Consider the following 14,864-nt stretch of genomic DNA (forward strand, 5'->3'; position numbering starts at 1 on the left):
CACTTGGCTCTGGTTATTTCTCCGTGAGGACACGGTTCCACTTCACTTCACTTCTAATGTGCTTCAGCAGAATATAAGCAGTGTCTTAGCATGGAGCTCACGGCTCAGACTCACACTGTGCAGCAGATCCCACTCCCCTGAGTCTAATCAGCCATACAGAGAGCACAGATCCTGTCAGCTTACCCCCCCCCGCCCCCATCTGTCTGCTCTGCTCTACGTTTGTGTGTGCGTGAGTGAGTGAGTGCATGTGTGCACACTATATCAGAGTGAGAGAGAATAAAAATGTGATTCCACTATATTACCACATTACACATCATCAATCAGTGTTTCACTAGTGAAGGAACTGGGGTAATATCATACAACATGCCACCTTGACTCTTAACACGTGACAACAGATGGTGTTTGTACTGTTCCCTCCAGTTTCCTCTGACTAAATCACTCCTCTCACAACGCCCACATTATGAACATGCAGAGAGAAACAGCTATTAATATGCCAGGGGAGATCTCAGAGAGAATAGTAGAATACCTGTAGAGAGGATGTGAGGGGGAATTGAGGAAAGGTCTGAAGATAGATATGACCAGATTGAGGGTAGCAGGAGGTTGTAGATGTGGTGGGTTGTTGATGTAGGCCTGTGTCCTGTGTACTATGCACTAGTTGCACACCATCAATCCCCTTCTGTCTGTTTATAGGTGTCTTATTGCTCTGTGAGTTTCATACAAGCAGTAGATGAGGAGACAATGTGTTTAGCGAGGGGTAATGACTTGACGGTGCAAGAAGAATAGCCAATACTGCTCTGATCTAAATGAAAGAGACCAGTGCAGCTCTTGATAATATTTTTCATACCAAGTATCAAATAGACTTCTGAGTCTGTGCTGCCCTCTAGTGGGTGTTAAAGGACAGCTCTAGTGGGCACTAAGAATTAACCATGAGAACTAATGTGCGACTGGGGATGTTTTAAGGCCTCAGAAATCCCTAAAATTGAATACTTGACTAGGAGTGATTTTTCAGGAAAACAATAGATGAAGATTATTCAATAAATACAAATGATATATAACAGCAGATATAAAGTTCTTACATATTATTTTTGGGAATGGTTCCATCTGGGAGGGTACGAGTAGGAGTCTGTTGATAACTCTGCTCTACTGATACATTACGTTTTCTGTTTGTTTTTGTCACAGAATGGTGTAATAAAACTTTTCCGCACAGAAGAGGGAAACATATGACAGGAAAATAGTGTGATGACGTTTACATAATTTATTCCCAAAGAAGGCAAACAGTGTGGATTTGATGTGTAACTTTGCACACAAACAACAGTTAATAGAACAGTTCAAATCTTGCCTTTCATTTGATTAGCCCTACCTTCTCATTTAAAACATCCTTTTTGTGTTCAATTAGATCCGAGAAAAGATTACATGATACTCATCGTTAGGTAGCAACACAGAGAGTCAAAGAGTGTAAACAAATAGCTGTAATGTACATACATCATGCAAAAATGTCTAGAGGAAAGTGGGAATGAGTGGTAAATACTGCCACTGCAGTCCCATCACACTAAATGTATTAGTGACCATAAATGACCCCAATATGACACAGTAACCTAAAAATACATAACACAACATCATTTTGGTCCCACAAAAATAACAAGTTAAAAAAGCTTTATAAGGCATTCATCATTTCTTCATAAGAACTGCATAGATGCCTAAATGATTTAAATCGTCACACGACATAGGGTGATATAAAGTCCTGACATCTGGTGCTTTTACAAATATGGCATAAGCGTTTTAAATTGTATTACATTTGCATGACATTTGATTATGAATGGGACAAATATTGAATGAGACAAATATTTCCCCCCTAAACAGTTCATTTGAGTGCTAAAAAATTAAAAAAGGGAAAATGGTTAATGGTATACCATAATATAATGGTTTTATGGTTTGTTAATTGATTATCCTTAAACATTTAATGTAACCTGCCTGACTGATTTTGTTAATCAGTTCCAGAGTTAGTTGTTTAAGTTCTGAACTTTTCTCTCAGCATCTAAGAGGGACATGGGATGACCCCCAAGAAACGGTTTATCAGCCTCACAAGCAGTGAGGTTTTTGATCAGTTTCTCTCTACCAACATTTAGGAGCAGGCCTTCTGGCAGGTGGAGCGCCAGGGTCACATGGTCCCACATGTACCATGTATTGTAAACATTACCATCTGTTTCTACTATTTTGTCCATGTTGTTTATGGTTAACCCAACTTTTTGTGTTGCTGACATGGCTTGTGCTCGCCAGACAATGTGTCTTTCTCCTTCCCCCTCTACATTGTTTTCCCTGTAACCACAGAGAGCATCATCAGTGCCATCACCAAGAAATGGGTACTCCTCAAACTCCTTCACACTTGGAGAGTGAACAAGCACAGCGTACATTATCTCCTGTTTGTAGACAGTGGTTTCATACACTTTCAGGACAGGCTTTTCTCCACCACATATCTGCTCTCTGTACATCTTCAGGAGATCAGACAGACTGAGAGTGAACCTGAAGTTCCCATAACGCGATGCCTGCCTAAAGGCAGGTGAGGTGGTGAACTGATTCAGGAAGGAACCTATCTCTCTCTGTGCCTCTCTCTGCCCTGGTGTTCTGTCTGGGAAGATCTTCTCCAGGTAACGGTCTTCTGCAGCTCTGACATCATCATGCTCGATGGCTAGGCTCCACCACAGGAAACTCCTATCCCCGCCCCTAAATCCATTTGAATCCAATATTTCATCAATTTTAGATCCTTTGGTGACATGGGCCACTTTGGATATGTGAAACTCAGGTTCTTCTGGGTGTGGTGGAATGGGATTATAAATGTACCCATTTGTTTTAAGGATCGCCTCATTTTTCAGTGTGGTGATATTCTTATGCTTTCCACTGAAAAAAACCTCTCTATTATCTCTTGGATTAGTACGCTCCATTTCCCTAAGAAGGAAATAACACAATTATAAACATTACATTCTGTACTCTCTTCTCGGAGGCTACAAATAAGGCCTCTCTCACACACACATGCGCACTCATGCATGCACACACACACTCACTCTTGAATTAGATTTTCATTGCTACCATGATACCATGATCTACCTTTTTTTTCAAGTTTGAAGATAGCTGCTTGGTGGAGGCGATGGAAGACTTGCTGCCTGGTAGATGTAGATAGCTCTTCTCACTCCACAATGAGTGAATTACCTGTACAGTAGTTAAATCAGACATTCAATAAAAGTATCTGAACAACAGTATGTATCCAAACAGCACAGTAATTTTTGTATTTTCTATTCAATCGCTTTGGTTCTATTTTCACAATGTGGTGAATCTCCAAAACTATAAATGCAAAACTGGCAACACATTCAAAACCTTTCCGTGTGTATTCATTTTGTTTGGCCACATCTTTCACCACACAACCATTGATCGAAAATATGACTTTGCTGTGAAATATGAAAAAATTGGTTTAATCACCAAAATACAACATAATGATATCTCTCTATTTAGTTGTTTCAACAACCCGCTAATCCAATAGCAAACAATGCAAGATACTTGTTTCTAAATTGCCCTTTGAAGTGCTGAAAGTGATATGCTACAGTACAGTAAATTACAGTACATTACACTGTTTTCACATTAGGCTATACACTTGTACTACCCATCAAAATGTCCATAATTTATTTCCCATGTGTGATCAAAGGTATGATCATTGATGACATCTTCCACAATCATTGATGCAACAAATGAATTACATTTTTCTGATATAATTACAAGTACAACATAAGTGTACAGTAATCAAATGTAAGAAATTAAACAAAACAAAATAAATGAATGAAAGAAACTAGTTAGCAGGTACTAGTTTGCATCAAGCATGCCTTCATTGTTCATGCACCTGGGGAAAAAACATTTAGCGTTGCAAGCCTGACACTGGTCTGGGTTGATGTCATTGCATGCCTCATTCATGGCCTGAAGGCGGGTGGCACGCTCATGTGTATGGGGATCATTAGTGATGGGAAACCGAGGCGTTCTGAATGCTTTGGAGCGTTCACCCAAATTGTGCTGAAAAACAGTTCATAACACAGGGCTTCATTATCTGTTCACAATGCGCTTTAGTGGAATTATCAGATATACTTTTTTTCCTCCATTGTTTTCATCAAAACTCTATTTCGTAGCGGTAAGTCGTTGGAGTCATTTGCATCTTACATCATGCTTCCCTTTTTTGCCTTCAAGTTGACTCTTTTTCAAAATGGAATCTTTGGCATTATTTAGGATGCTTAAGATAGACACATATACTATACTCAATAAAACAACTGATTTGAACAATAACGCAGAAAGTGTGGTTTCACATAAAATACATTTTCAAAATAGCATGCTTTTAAAAGGATTCAACCTCATACCCTCACATCCCTGATTGTTCCATAGTTCCATACTCTACCTGCTAAAATACCAGTCAGGTGAAACTACAATACATGTATGAAATCCAAACTATATTTGTAAGTGCGGTGCCCAGTAGAGCTTGGTGTATGAAAGCAGCTTGGAATTGAAAAAAATCCCCAGAACCGCGACGTAATCAGTGGGATCTCAGTTTCGGACGTCATTGATGATGTACACTATACATACAAAAATGTGGACACCCTTTTAAATGAGTGGATTTGGCTATTTCAGCCACACACGCTGCTGACAGGTGTATAAAACAAGCACACAGCCATGCATTCTTGATAGAAAAACATTGGCAGTAGAATGGCCGTACTGAAGCGCTCCGTGACTTTCAACGTGGCACCGTCATAGGATGCCACTTTTCCAACAAGTCAGTTCGTAAAATTTCTGCTCTTCAAGAGCAGCGCTGTCAACTGTTAAGTGCTCTTATTGTGAAGTGGAAATGTCTAGGAGCAACAACGACTCCGCCGGGAAGTGGTAGGCCGCACAAGCTCACAAAACGGGACTGGTGAGTGCTGAAGTAAAAATCGTCTGTCCCTCAGTTGCAACACTCACTACTCTCATGACTGTCTTGTAAGGATCCAATGGTTTAGATCAGCTTGGCAATGGTTGACAATAACCAGACCCTCTCTCATCCACAGAAGAGACAGCTCACGTCCGATCTTAAATTTAAGGAGAAGGAGACTCTCTCTTTACCATCCAGTATTGGCTAAAGGATTGTCCTTTGTCCCCAGAAACTTTTGCCGCCCAAAACTCTAATATCCAAAAAGTGGAATGTGGGGAATGATGAGAGATGGTCTATGGAAAACTAATGTCTATTTTGTGATGTCATTAAAAATGGTATAACAGAAATAATGTAACTTGAAAAGTATATCCCCTTTATCTGTCAAGTTGTGCATATGTGGTTCAAACTCTGATTATCCACACAAGGTGGAGAAAGGAGAAAATCCCCTCTCAGACCATCACGGATATGGCTAAGAAGAAGTTCTGAGGAAAGACCCCACTGGAGACCAGACAACTAAGAAGAAGGACATTGTGACCTCTTGTGGACAATCAGAGACGTACACCCACAGGAGACCCAACCAAACCCCTTTCAAACAAGCATGCTTGGTTTCGACAGAGATAGAGGACGAACTAAGGCATTCACACGTAAATACCTTCATGATTTCTTACTCCAAACGGGTTGTGGTTCATGTGCAAAGTAAATCATTACTGTGAGAGTAGTTCCTACATGTATTAACGTGTGTGCCTCTGTCTCTCTCTCTCTACTTCCTCTTTTGGTAAAAAAGCAGTCATGTTGTTGTTAGTCTGCTAGGGACCTTTTTCTCATGTATTAAGTGTGTATGTTTATTCTGTGTTATTTTTTAGTTAACTAGTAAATAAATAATTAAACCAATTTGTGTAGTACTGGATCAGGAGTAAGGCTGGGGTTTTTGCAGATGCAAGGAGTATACAAATCAAATCAAATCACATTTTATTAGTCACGTGCCGAATACAACAGGTAGACCTTACAGTGAAAGGCTTACTTATGAGCCCCTAACCAACAGTGCAGTTTAAATAAAATACGTATAAGAATAAGAGATAAAAGCAACAAGTAATTAAAGAGCAGCAATAAAAAATAACAATATATACACAGTGGTCCCGATACAGAGTCAATGTGCGGGGGCACCGGTGAGTTGAGGTAGTATGTACATGTAGGTAGAGTTATTAAAGTGAATATGTATAGATGACAACAGAGAGTGGCAGTGGTGTGGAGAGGGGAGGGGGGCAATGCAAATAGTGTGGGTAGCCATTTGACTAGATGTTCAGGAGTCTTAAGGCTTGGGGGTAGAAGCTGTTTAGAAGCCTCTTGGACCTAGACTTGGCGCTCCGGTACCGCTTGCCGTGCGGTAGCAGAGAGAACAGTCTGTGACTAGGGTGGCTGGAGTCTTTGACAATTTTTAGGACCTTCCTCTGACACCGCCTGGTATAGAGGGCCTGGATGGCAAGAAGCTTGGCCTCAGTGATGTACTGGGTCATTTGCACTACCCTCTGTAGTGCCTTGTGGTCGGAGGCTGAGCAGTTGCCATAGTAGGAAGTGATGCAACCAGTCAGGATGCTCTCGATGGTGCAGCTGTAGAACCTTTTGAAGATCTGAGGACCCTTGCCAAATTTTTTCAGGCTCCTGATGGGGAATAGGTTTTGACGTGCCCGCTTCACGACTGTTTTGGTGTGCTTGGACCATGTTAGTTTGTTGGTGATTTGGACACCAAGGAACTTGATCAGCGTGGCGGATGTGTTGTTAACTACCCTTACCACCTTGCCCGTCAGGAAGTCCAGGATCCAGTTGCAGAGGGAGGTGTTAAGTCCCAGGCGTTCAGAATGATGATATGATAAGAGGTAATGATTAATACGTTGTCTGTTTTATTAATGTGATAGGTAAAGACCTTTAGAGTTCGGGAGATGGTAACTCTTTAAACAACTTATTCCGTGGTGCCCCAAATCCTAATGAGTTAATTGTTACTTGATCAATTGAATGAAGCAACAATTAAACATAGTTAGTTGATTCAATAAATAACAGTCATCAGATTAATGAAAGTCAGGTCACGAAACTATCGAGTTCCAAACTGCCTCTGGAAGCAACGTCAGTACAATAACGGCTTCATGAAATGGGTTTCCATGGCCGAGCAGCCGCACACACAAGCCTAAGATCACCATGCACAATGCCAAGCGTCGGCTGGAGTGGTATAACGCTCGCTGCCATTGGACTCTGGAGCAGTGGAAACGCGTTCTCTGGAGTGATGAATCACGCTTCACAATATGTGGCTATATGTGATAAAGTGAAAATATGAGACCTGCACCTGACCCTAACCCGCTAATATAGAAATTGTACTGTATGCTACAGTCAGAGACGGCAGAGAGATGTTTTTCCAGGGGGGCAGGATTTAAAAAATATATAATTTTATGTTTCTGCTTATCATTTCCGGCATTTTGGTAGACTATTTGTTAGTCAACTTGTCTATAATTAGATATGGCCTACATGCAGCTTCTCCACTGTCATTACAGTTCCTTCAGAAAGTATTCAATCACACCCCTTGACTTTTTCCACATTTTGTTTTATTACAGCCTGAATTTAAAATGTATTACATTTGGATTTTGTGTCACTGATCTACACACAATACACCATAATGTCAAAGTGGAATTTTATTTGTAGAAAATTTACAAAATTAATAACAAATGAATAGCTGAAAAGGCTTAATTATTCAACCCTTTTGTGACGGCAAGCCTAAATAATTTAGGCCTAAATAATAACTGTCAGGCATCATTCAGGGCTAAAATGCACCACGAGGCTAAAATGCTCCAAGAGCTCTTAGCTCAAGGTAAGGGAAATTTAGCTTGCTAACATTCTAACTTATAAACTGATAATGAACTCCAAACACAAATGAAAACATTATGTTATGACTGAAATGTACCATCCCTTAGCGAAGCAATCAATAAAAACATATGCGCTGCTGCCTCAGCCATACTGTCAATCTATGATCAGTATGTCCACTCCTATTTATAGAGTTTATCTCGTGATCTCGACAAAACAACTTTTGTTACGATCATGAGATAAATATGTTGTGATCTTGAGATAAATACATCGTGATCATGAGATAAATAAGTTGTGATCTTGAGATAACGAGGGAATATTATTTTTATTCCTATGTCCTCTCTGGACTTCCGTAATATTTTAGATGAAACCAGGTCAAAGTATGACAACCAAAGTACGAAAAATGACTGTTGCTTCTACGTTAATAAAGTTTGATCATAAATGTACTGGTCTCCTCCCCCATGTCAAACACTTGGCGTGATTATTAAGGGGATAGTGACATTACGCTACGCTCGTTTTTTCGCCACTCTTACCTAATTTAAATAATTATTGCACTGTAACCAAAATCGGAGAAGGCGTGTTTGCAAAGGGCCGTGGTTTATATAGCTAAATAGCTACTCTACTGGTGCCAGAATTTGACTGTAGGGTCAGCAAATATCATTAAAAGTTGACACTATTCATCTATGGCAAAGATACTTTGTTTCCCCTTTCATCTGTGTCTGGTGTTAGCAAGTTACTGGCTAGCTAGGTCTTCATCTGTGTCTGGTGTTAGCAAGTTACTGGCTAGCTAGGTCTTCAGCTGTGTCTGGTGTTAGCAAGTTACTGGCTAGCTAGGTCTTCATCTGTGTCTGGTGTTAGCAAATGACTGGCTAGCTAGGTCTTCATCTGTGTCTAGTGTTAGCAAGTTACTGGCTAGCTAGGTCTTCAGCCAGCATGGAACAAAAGGGGGGAGGGTCATTCAAAACTCTGACGCAGTTGTCACGTCAACACATCCGTTAGTGCTGCCGTGAACTGCGTCACAAAAGACATGCCAACTGGGAGATCTATATATATAAAAAAGGACATCATTGATGCAATTTCAGTGTTTGAGTTGTTTTGTGTATAACCACATTTGCTTGAGATGATTTTACTGCAACACTGCTCACTGCATCCAAGTTTCTTGACATAGGCGTTTCAAAGAACTGTCAGTCAAGACGAGCTCATGAATATAACCTCCCCGCTCACTCACCCTGTATTTTTAAACAGAAAAAAGTACATTCCCAGCCAGCAATGAGGAATCGGCCCCGAAGCGGCCCGGAACTGATTGAATCGGCCTGGAATCAGGTGCCGGACTCAGTCCGGTATCATAAAAAATGACTGCCCAGAAGTACATCGTGCTGTTTCCGTCCACCGGAATTCAGCCGACTTCGCCAGCATCTTACCAGAATCCCCCCAGAAGCGGCCCAATGCTAATTTTAAATAAATGTATAGAAAATTACCTGTTTTAGTCATTTTAAATATGACTATTATACATTTTATACACACAAAGTATACCCATCCACAAAAAAACAACATTTTGTGTCAAAGGAAACCTCATACACCTGGTGACCGTGTCAGGGCTCATGCGCCTAGCCCGCCACAGAAGTCGCTTCAGAGTGATAGGACAAGGACAATCCTGGCCGGCCAAACCCTCCCCTAACTCGGACGACGCTGGGCAAATTGTGCTTCGCCTCACGGGTCTCCTGGTCGCGGCCGGAATGACATGGGTCTCGAACCAGCATCTGTAGAAACGCAGTTTGCACTGCGATGCAGTGTCTTAGACCACTGCTCCACTCGGGAAGTTCTAGCCACAAAGTTTTTAATGCTTATCAATTGCCTTTGTCACGCCCTGGTCTTAGTATTTTGTGTTTTCTTTATTATTTTGGTCAAGACATAGGTTTATTATGTGGTGTGTTTAGTCTTGGGGTTTTTTGTAGGTATTGGGATTGTGGTATAGTGGGGTTTTCTAGAAAAGTCTAGAGGCCTACAGTGCGCCTCGCCTGTCCAGCGCTGCCGGATCCTTCCTCCTTTACAGCGCTGCCGGAGTCTCCCGCCTGTTCTGCGCTGCCGGAGTCTCCCGCTTGTTTAGCGCTGCCAGAGCCTTCCTCCTCTACTGCGCTGCCGGAGTCTCCTGCCTGTTCAGCGCTGCCAGAGCCGCCAGTCTGCATGGAGCAGCCAGAGCGGCCAGTCTGCATGGAGCAGCCAGAGCCGCCAGTCTGCATGGAGCAGCCAGAGCCGCCAGTCTGCATGGAGCAGCCAGAGCCGCCAGTCTGCATGGAGCAGCCAGAGCCGCCAGTCTGCATGGAGCAGCCAGAGCCGCCAGTCTGCATGGAGCAGCCAGAGCCGTCAGTCTGCATGGAGCAGCCAGAGCCGCCAGTCTGCATGGAGCAGCCAGAGCCGCCAGTCTGCATGGAGCAGCCAGAGCCGCCAGTCTGCATGGAGCAGCCAGAGCCGCCAGTCTGCATGGAGCAGCCAGAGCCGCCAGTCTGCCAGGATATGCCAGAACCGCCAGTCTGCCAGGATCTGCCAGAACCGCCAGTCTGCCAGGATCTGCCAGAACCGCCAGTCAGCCAGGATCTGCCAGAACCGCCAGTCAGCCAGGATCTGCCAGTGCCATTTACCTGCCCGAGCTACCCCTCAGTCCCGAGCTACCCCTCAGTCCCGAGCTACCCCTCAGTCCAGTGGGGTCCTTGGTGAGGGTTACTAGGCCAAGGTCGGCGGCGAGGGTCGCCTATCTAAGGATGTGGTGCAAAGGGACTAAGGCTTTGTTGGAGTGGGGTCCACGTCCCGCACCGGAGCCGCCACCGTGGACAGACGCCCACCCGGATCCTCCCCTATGGGTTTAGGTGTGCGGCCGGGAGTCCGCACCTTGGGGGGGGTTCTGTCACGCCCTGGTCTTAGTATTTTGTGTTTTCTTTATTATTTTGGTCAGACCAGGGTGTGACATGGGTTTATTATGTGGTGTGTTTAGTCTTGGGTTTTTTTGTAGGTATTGAGATTGTGGTATAGTGGGGTTTTCTAGAAAAGTCTATGGTTGCCTGAAGTGGTTCTCAATCAGAGGCAGGTATTTATCGTTGTCTCTGATTGGGAACCATATTTAGGCAGCCATATTCTTTGAGTGTTTCGTGGGTGATTGTTCCTGTCTCTGTTTGTTTGCACCAGATAGGCTGTATAGGTTTTTGCGTTACGTTTCTTGTTTTGTATTGTTCGTGTTTATTTCGTTATTAAACATGTATCAAGATAACCACGCTGCGTTTTGGTCCTCTCCTTCACCGCAAGAAAACCGTAACAGCCTTCCACAAAGTATCAAAATACTACTACTACACAGTACCCTTAAAGAATTTCATTTAAACGTTAAATGTATTTTTTGATCACAGAAACAAACAAAGAGGAAAATATGGAGAGAAAAAATAAATAAATTATGGAATGTTAATTATATAAAGCAGCCCAGCCCGTGTAATCATCTGCTAGAGAGTAGCCCCAATCGGCCCGAGCCTCAAGTAATACATTTGGGCTAGATAACTGACACTGGAATCGGCCCGAGCTTAATCCCCGCATCCTAGCCATAAGTAATACTGCCAAAGGCGGCCCAGACTCGGGCCACATGACATCAGCCGAGTGCCCCGACTTTCAGCCGAAATCGGCCCAGATCCACTGTGCTTGCTGGGTTTTTTTCCCCTTTTTTTTGCATATACACTCCCCCAACATATTGTAGGTGATATTTTAGTCACTCAAAAGGCTGTTTTACATCTGAATGGCTGTTCGGGACCTTTAAGGCTATGTGAGAGGTTATAGACATACAGTCAGTGTCCAGATTTCAGTTTCCATTTAACCCATCTGAACAGTAGGCTGCAGTTCCATTGATGTGCCATAGGCCTATTTAAAGTCCCCATCGTGTGACTGTCGAATTTGTGTGGCTCCTCACAATCATAACATAGCTGGCACTTCTATCAGCTGATTTTACTGCTGATTTTACTGATTTTCGCAGCTTTTCTCTTATTGATTTGACCTACACCATTGTCTTTTTTGCCTCTGTGGATCGACGTTAACTTTTTGTGCCCATTCCCAAAAGCATTTGGTGTGTAGGCTCAAATGAATTGGCACACGTACAGTTAAAGCTTAGGTTTATGCACTAATGCCAGCACATAAAATAATGAAAGAAAAACTCAATGTAGCCTACATTCCACAAGAACGATGCATTTATGGATTTTTTTAAGATATTGTTTTTTCTTTATTCAACCATCCCACCCTTCATCCATACAATATTTTGTGATCCTAAACCCGCCCGCCCCACTGATATAACCGTGGGTACCGGGTTATGAGTCAAGCCGCTCATCATTACAGTGTGCAGTTTTTAAATGACGAAATTGCAAATTTACGTGCCAGCTGAAGATAGGGCCCAGTAACTTACTTTGTTTATAGAGTTTCAGATTGGTTGCCTTCAGTGGATGGCTCCCCACTACTTTATGGCAGCTCCTTGATGAAATGTCCAAATTGTATGTGTGTAGCTGTATTTATTGAGCCTAATTCCCATAACCACATCCCACTTACAGGAAATCTAGTTTCATTTCTTGAGAACTGAAGATCAGGTTATTAATATGTAGCCTGAACAGCCACTAGTGGTAGCTGTTTACCGGTTTCATGGCGGTCCTGACTTGTTTACCATGGTGAGCTGTCTCAGTAGACAGCACTTTACAGTATGTAGTTATCAGGTTCTTACTGAGATATTTCAAAGTAAAAATTGACCTTGTTTTCATTGGATCTATTGAAATAAGCAGCAGATGTTTATCAATTGTGATTCATTCTTAGTAGTACCAGAAAGTATCCACAGGTAAAAACAGTGGAAACAGTACTGTAAAATAAGGTGCTATCTTTGTGTTTTTAGGGTCGCAATATTTTGGGTGAGTCAACATGCTCATGTGGACCTGCACAAGAAATTCAGTGAAACTAGATCATGAAAATGTGAAAAGATGCTGCCAGGCGATGGATCAGTAACATACCGGCACTCTTTTAGCTGATTGGATGACAACTTTTTCACAGTTGACCTATCTTAATAAAAGCAAGGATACAAAATATGTGTTAACCAATCAACATTTATGTGGGATATAAATAATGAGAGTGGGGAAAAAGAGCTCCACCACATCAACAGGCAAACCACATAAGCAGGCAATGTTTGCTTTGACATAATATAGGCATAAATATTTTTATATAATTGAAATAGCTAATATATTAATGGGTTATAACCTCATAATGTTTATACATAACTACATCAAATATGAAAGAAGAATAAAGATAATTGAAAAACCCAGGATAGTGGTAATAACTACTTAATAACATCCATTATAAACACCTCACATGATATATGATGTTCTGAATGACCTCAGCTCTCTGTCACAAAATGACAATAGAAAACATCACTAAAAGCAACACAAACATGTGGTCTAATTGGTTTGGTTATTCTGAGTTATAAATATTCAGAAATATTTCCTGCACAGCAAATTGGCCAGTGTTGATCTTTTTCAGTGTAAAACGTCTAGTGTCGATTCAAGAGTTACATTCACTCTGTAAGAGTGAAACTAACCCTCAGTGGTGTAAAAGTGTTGGTGTTAACCAGAGTTATACTTATTTTCCACCATAATTTGCAAATAAATTCATAAAATATCCTACAATGTGATTTTCTGAAAAAAAAAATCTCATTTTGTCTGTCATAGTTGAAGTGTACCTATGATGAAAATTACAGGCCTCTCATCTTTTTAAGTGGGAGAACTTGCAAAATTGGTGGCGGACTAAATACTTTTTGCCCCACTGTATATATTGTACTCGATACCATCTACTATATCTTGCCTATGTCGTTCTGTACTGTTCTGTACTCATTCATTATTCTTTATGTACATATTCTATATCCCTTTACACTTGTGTGTATAAGGTAGTAGTTTTGGAATTGTTAGGTTCGATTACTCATTGGCTATTACTGCCTTGTCGGAACTAGAAGCACAAGCATTTCGCTACACTCGCATTAACATCTGCTAACCATGTGTATGTGACAAATAACATTTTATTTTATTTTACTGGTATGAGACTCTCACCACCTCTTTCCCTGTCAAAACAGACACCATCAAGCTGCTTGGGGTCACCTTCCAGAGGGATGGAGATGGCTCCGTCAGCTGTGAGGAGACCATCCGCCATGTCCAAGACTGTGAATGAAGCGCATGATCCCTCACAATGACGGGTAAGATCCTGCTCTTGGAGAGACAGATGAGACAGATGAAGTGACTCAAGCGCAGCACCCTTTACAATGCAGTTGAGAACGGTGGGGAGGGGGTCCCAGACATCCTCAACATCATTAGGGCACAGGGACTATCCAACTTGGTCACCAACATCCACAAGACAGACAGAAAAGCCAGCTACTTCAAACAGTACTTTGCTACCCGCATCCTCAGAACCATCGACCACACTGTACCCTATTGCTGAGACCCCCCACAGGTTTACAAGACGTGGAGATATCTTGCCTGCAGGTCAGGTCTGCCCTCGGCTGGTCTGGCGTCCTGGAAGTACAAGGACATCATGACCCACATCCGCTCCAAGGACACCATCGCACACCTTTGAGCCAGCTCAGCCGTGGACCCACAACAGGTATGGTTAAACATCAATCACCATGGCATTACAAACTTACAGAAAGAACTCTCATGGAAAGCTGTTCATAGTTGCCTCCCCACTAGGAAATGAATGTATAGACAGCACATAGCACATACAGAGAGCTGCCCCCATGGATGTACTGATACTGAAAACATCTACCACCTGTTTGCTGAGTGTACCATGGCCAGTCGGGTTTGGGCCCCGTTTGTTCCCTCTATCTCCCTCAACAGGTTGCTGACCATACCTCACTTGACAGCGAAGAACATCCTGAACGGTCCACCTGGTGGATGCACCACCACTCAGCTCCGCCAGCAGTGAAGGATCATCGGTACCATCAAGCAGGTCCTGTGGGAGAAAAAGTACATCAGGTTCTACCAGCAACAAACTGTGGAGCGAACGACCCTGAGGTGGAGGATCACCATCCTTC

The 14,864-nt window shown here is 42.4% G+C and overlaps 1 protein-coding gene across 1 annotated transcript; it reads right to left on the reverse strand.

The window, feature by feature from the left end:
• Positions 1–1,240: 1,240 nt before the first annotated feature.
• LOC149975959 (uncharacterized) lies at positions 1,241–12,431 on the reverse strand. The gene is made up of 3 exons (XM_090205661.1): positions 12,213–12,431; positions 3,103–3,204; positions 1,241–2,943 (listed from the first exon to the last, which is right to left on the reverse strand). Exon 3 carries the CDS (start codon positions 2,937–2,939, stop codon positions 2,001–2,003), a length of 939 nt encoding a protein of 312 aa, XP_090061787.1. The 5' UTR covers positions 2,940–2,943; positions 3,103–3,204; positions 12,213–12,431; the 3' UTR covers positions 1,241–2,000.
• Between the last annotated feature and the right edge of the window lie 2,433 nt (positions 12,432–14,864).

This window comes from Oncorhynchus mykiss, chromosome 17 (genome assembly GCF_057628025.1).
Source record: "Oncorhynchus mykiss isolate SJ-2025 chromosome 17, ASM5762802v1, whole genome shotgun sequence".
NCBI lineage: Eukaryota > Metazoa > Chordata > Actinopteri > Salmoniformes > Salmonidae > Oncorhynchus > Oncorhynchus mykiss.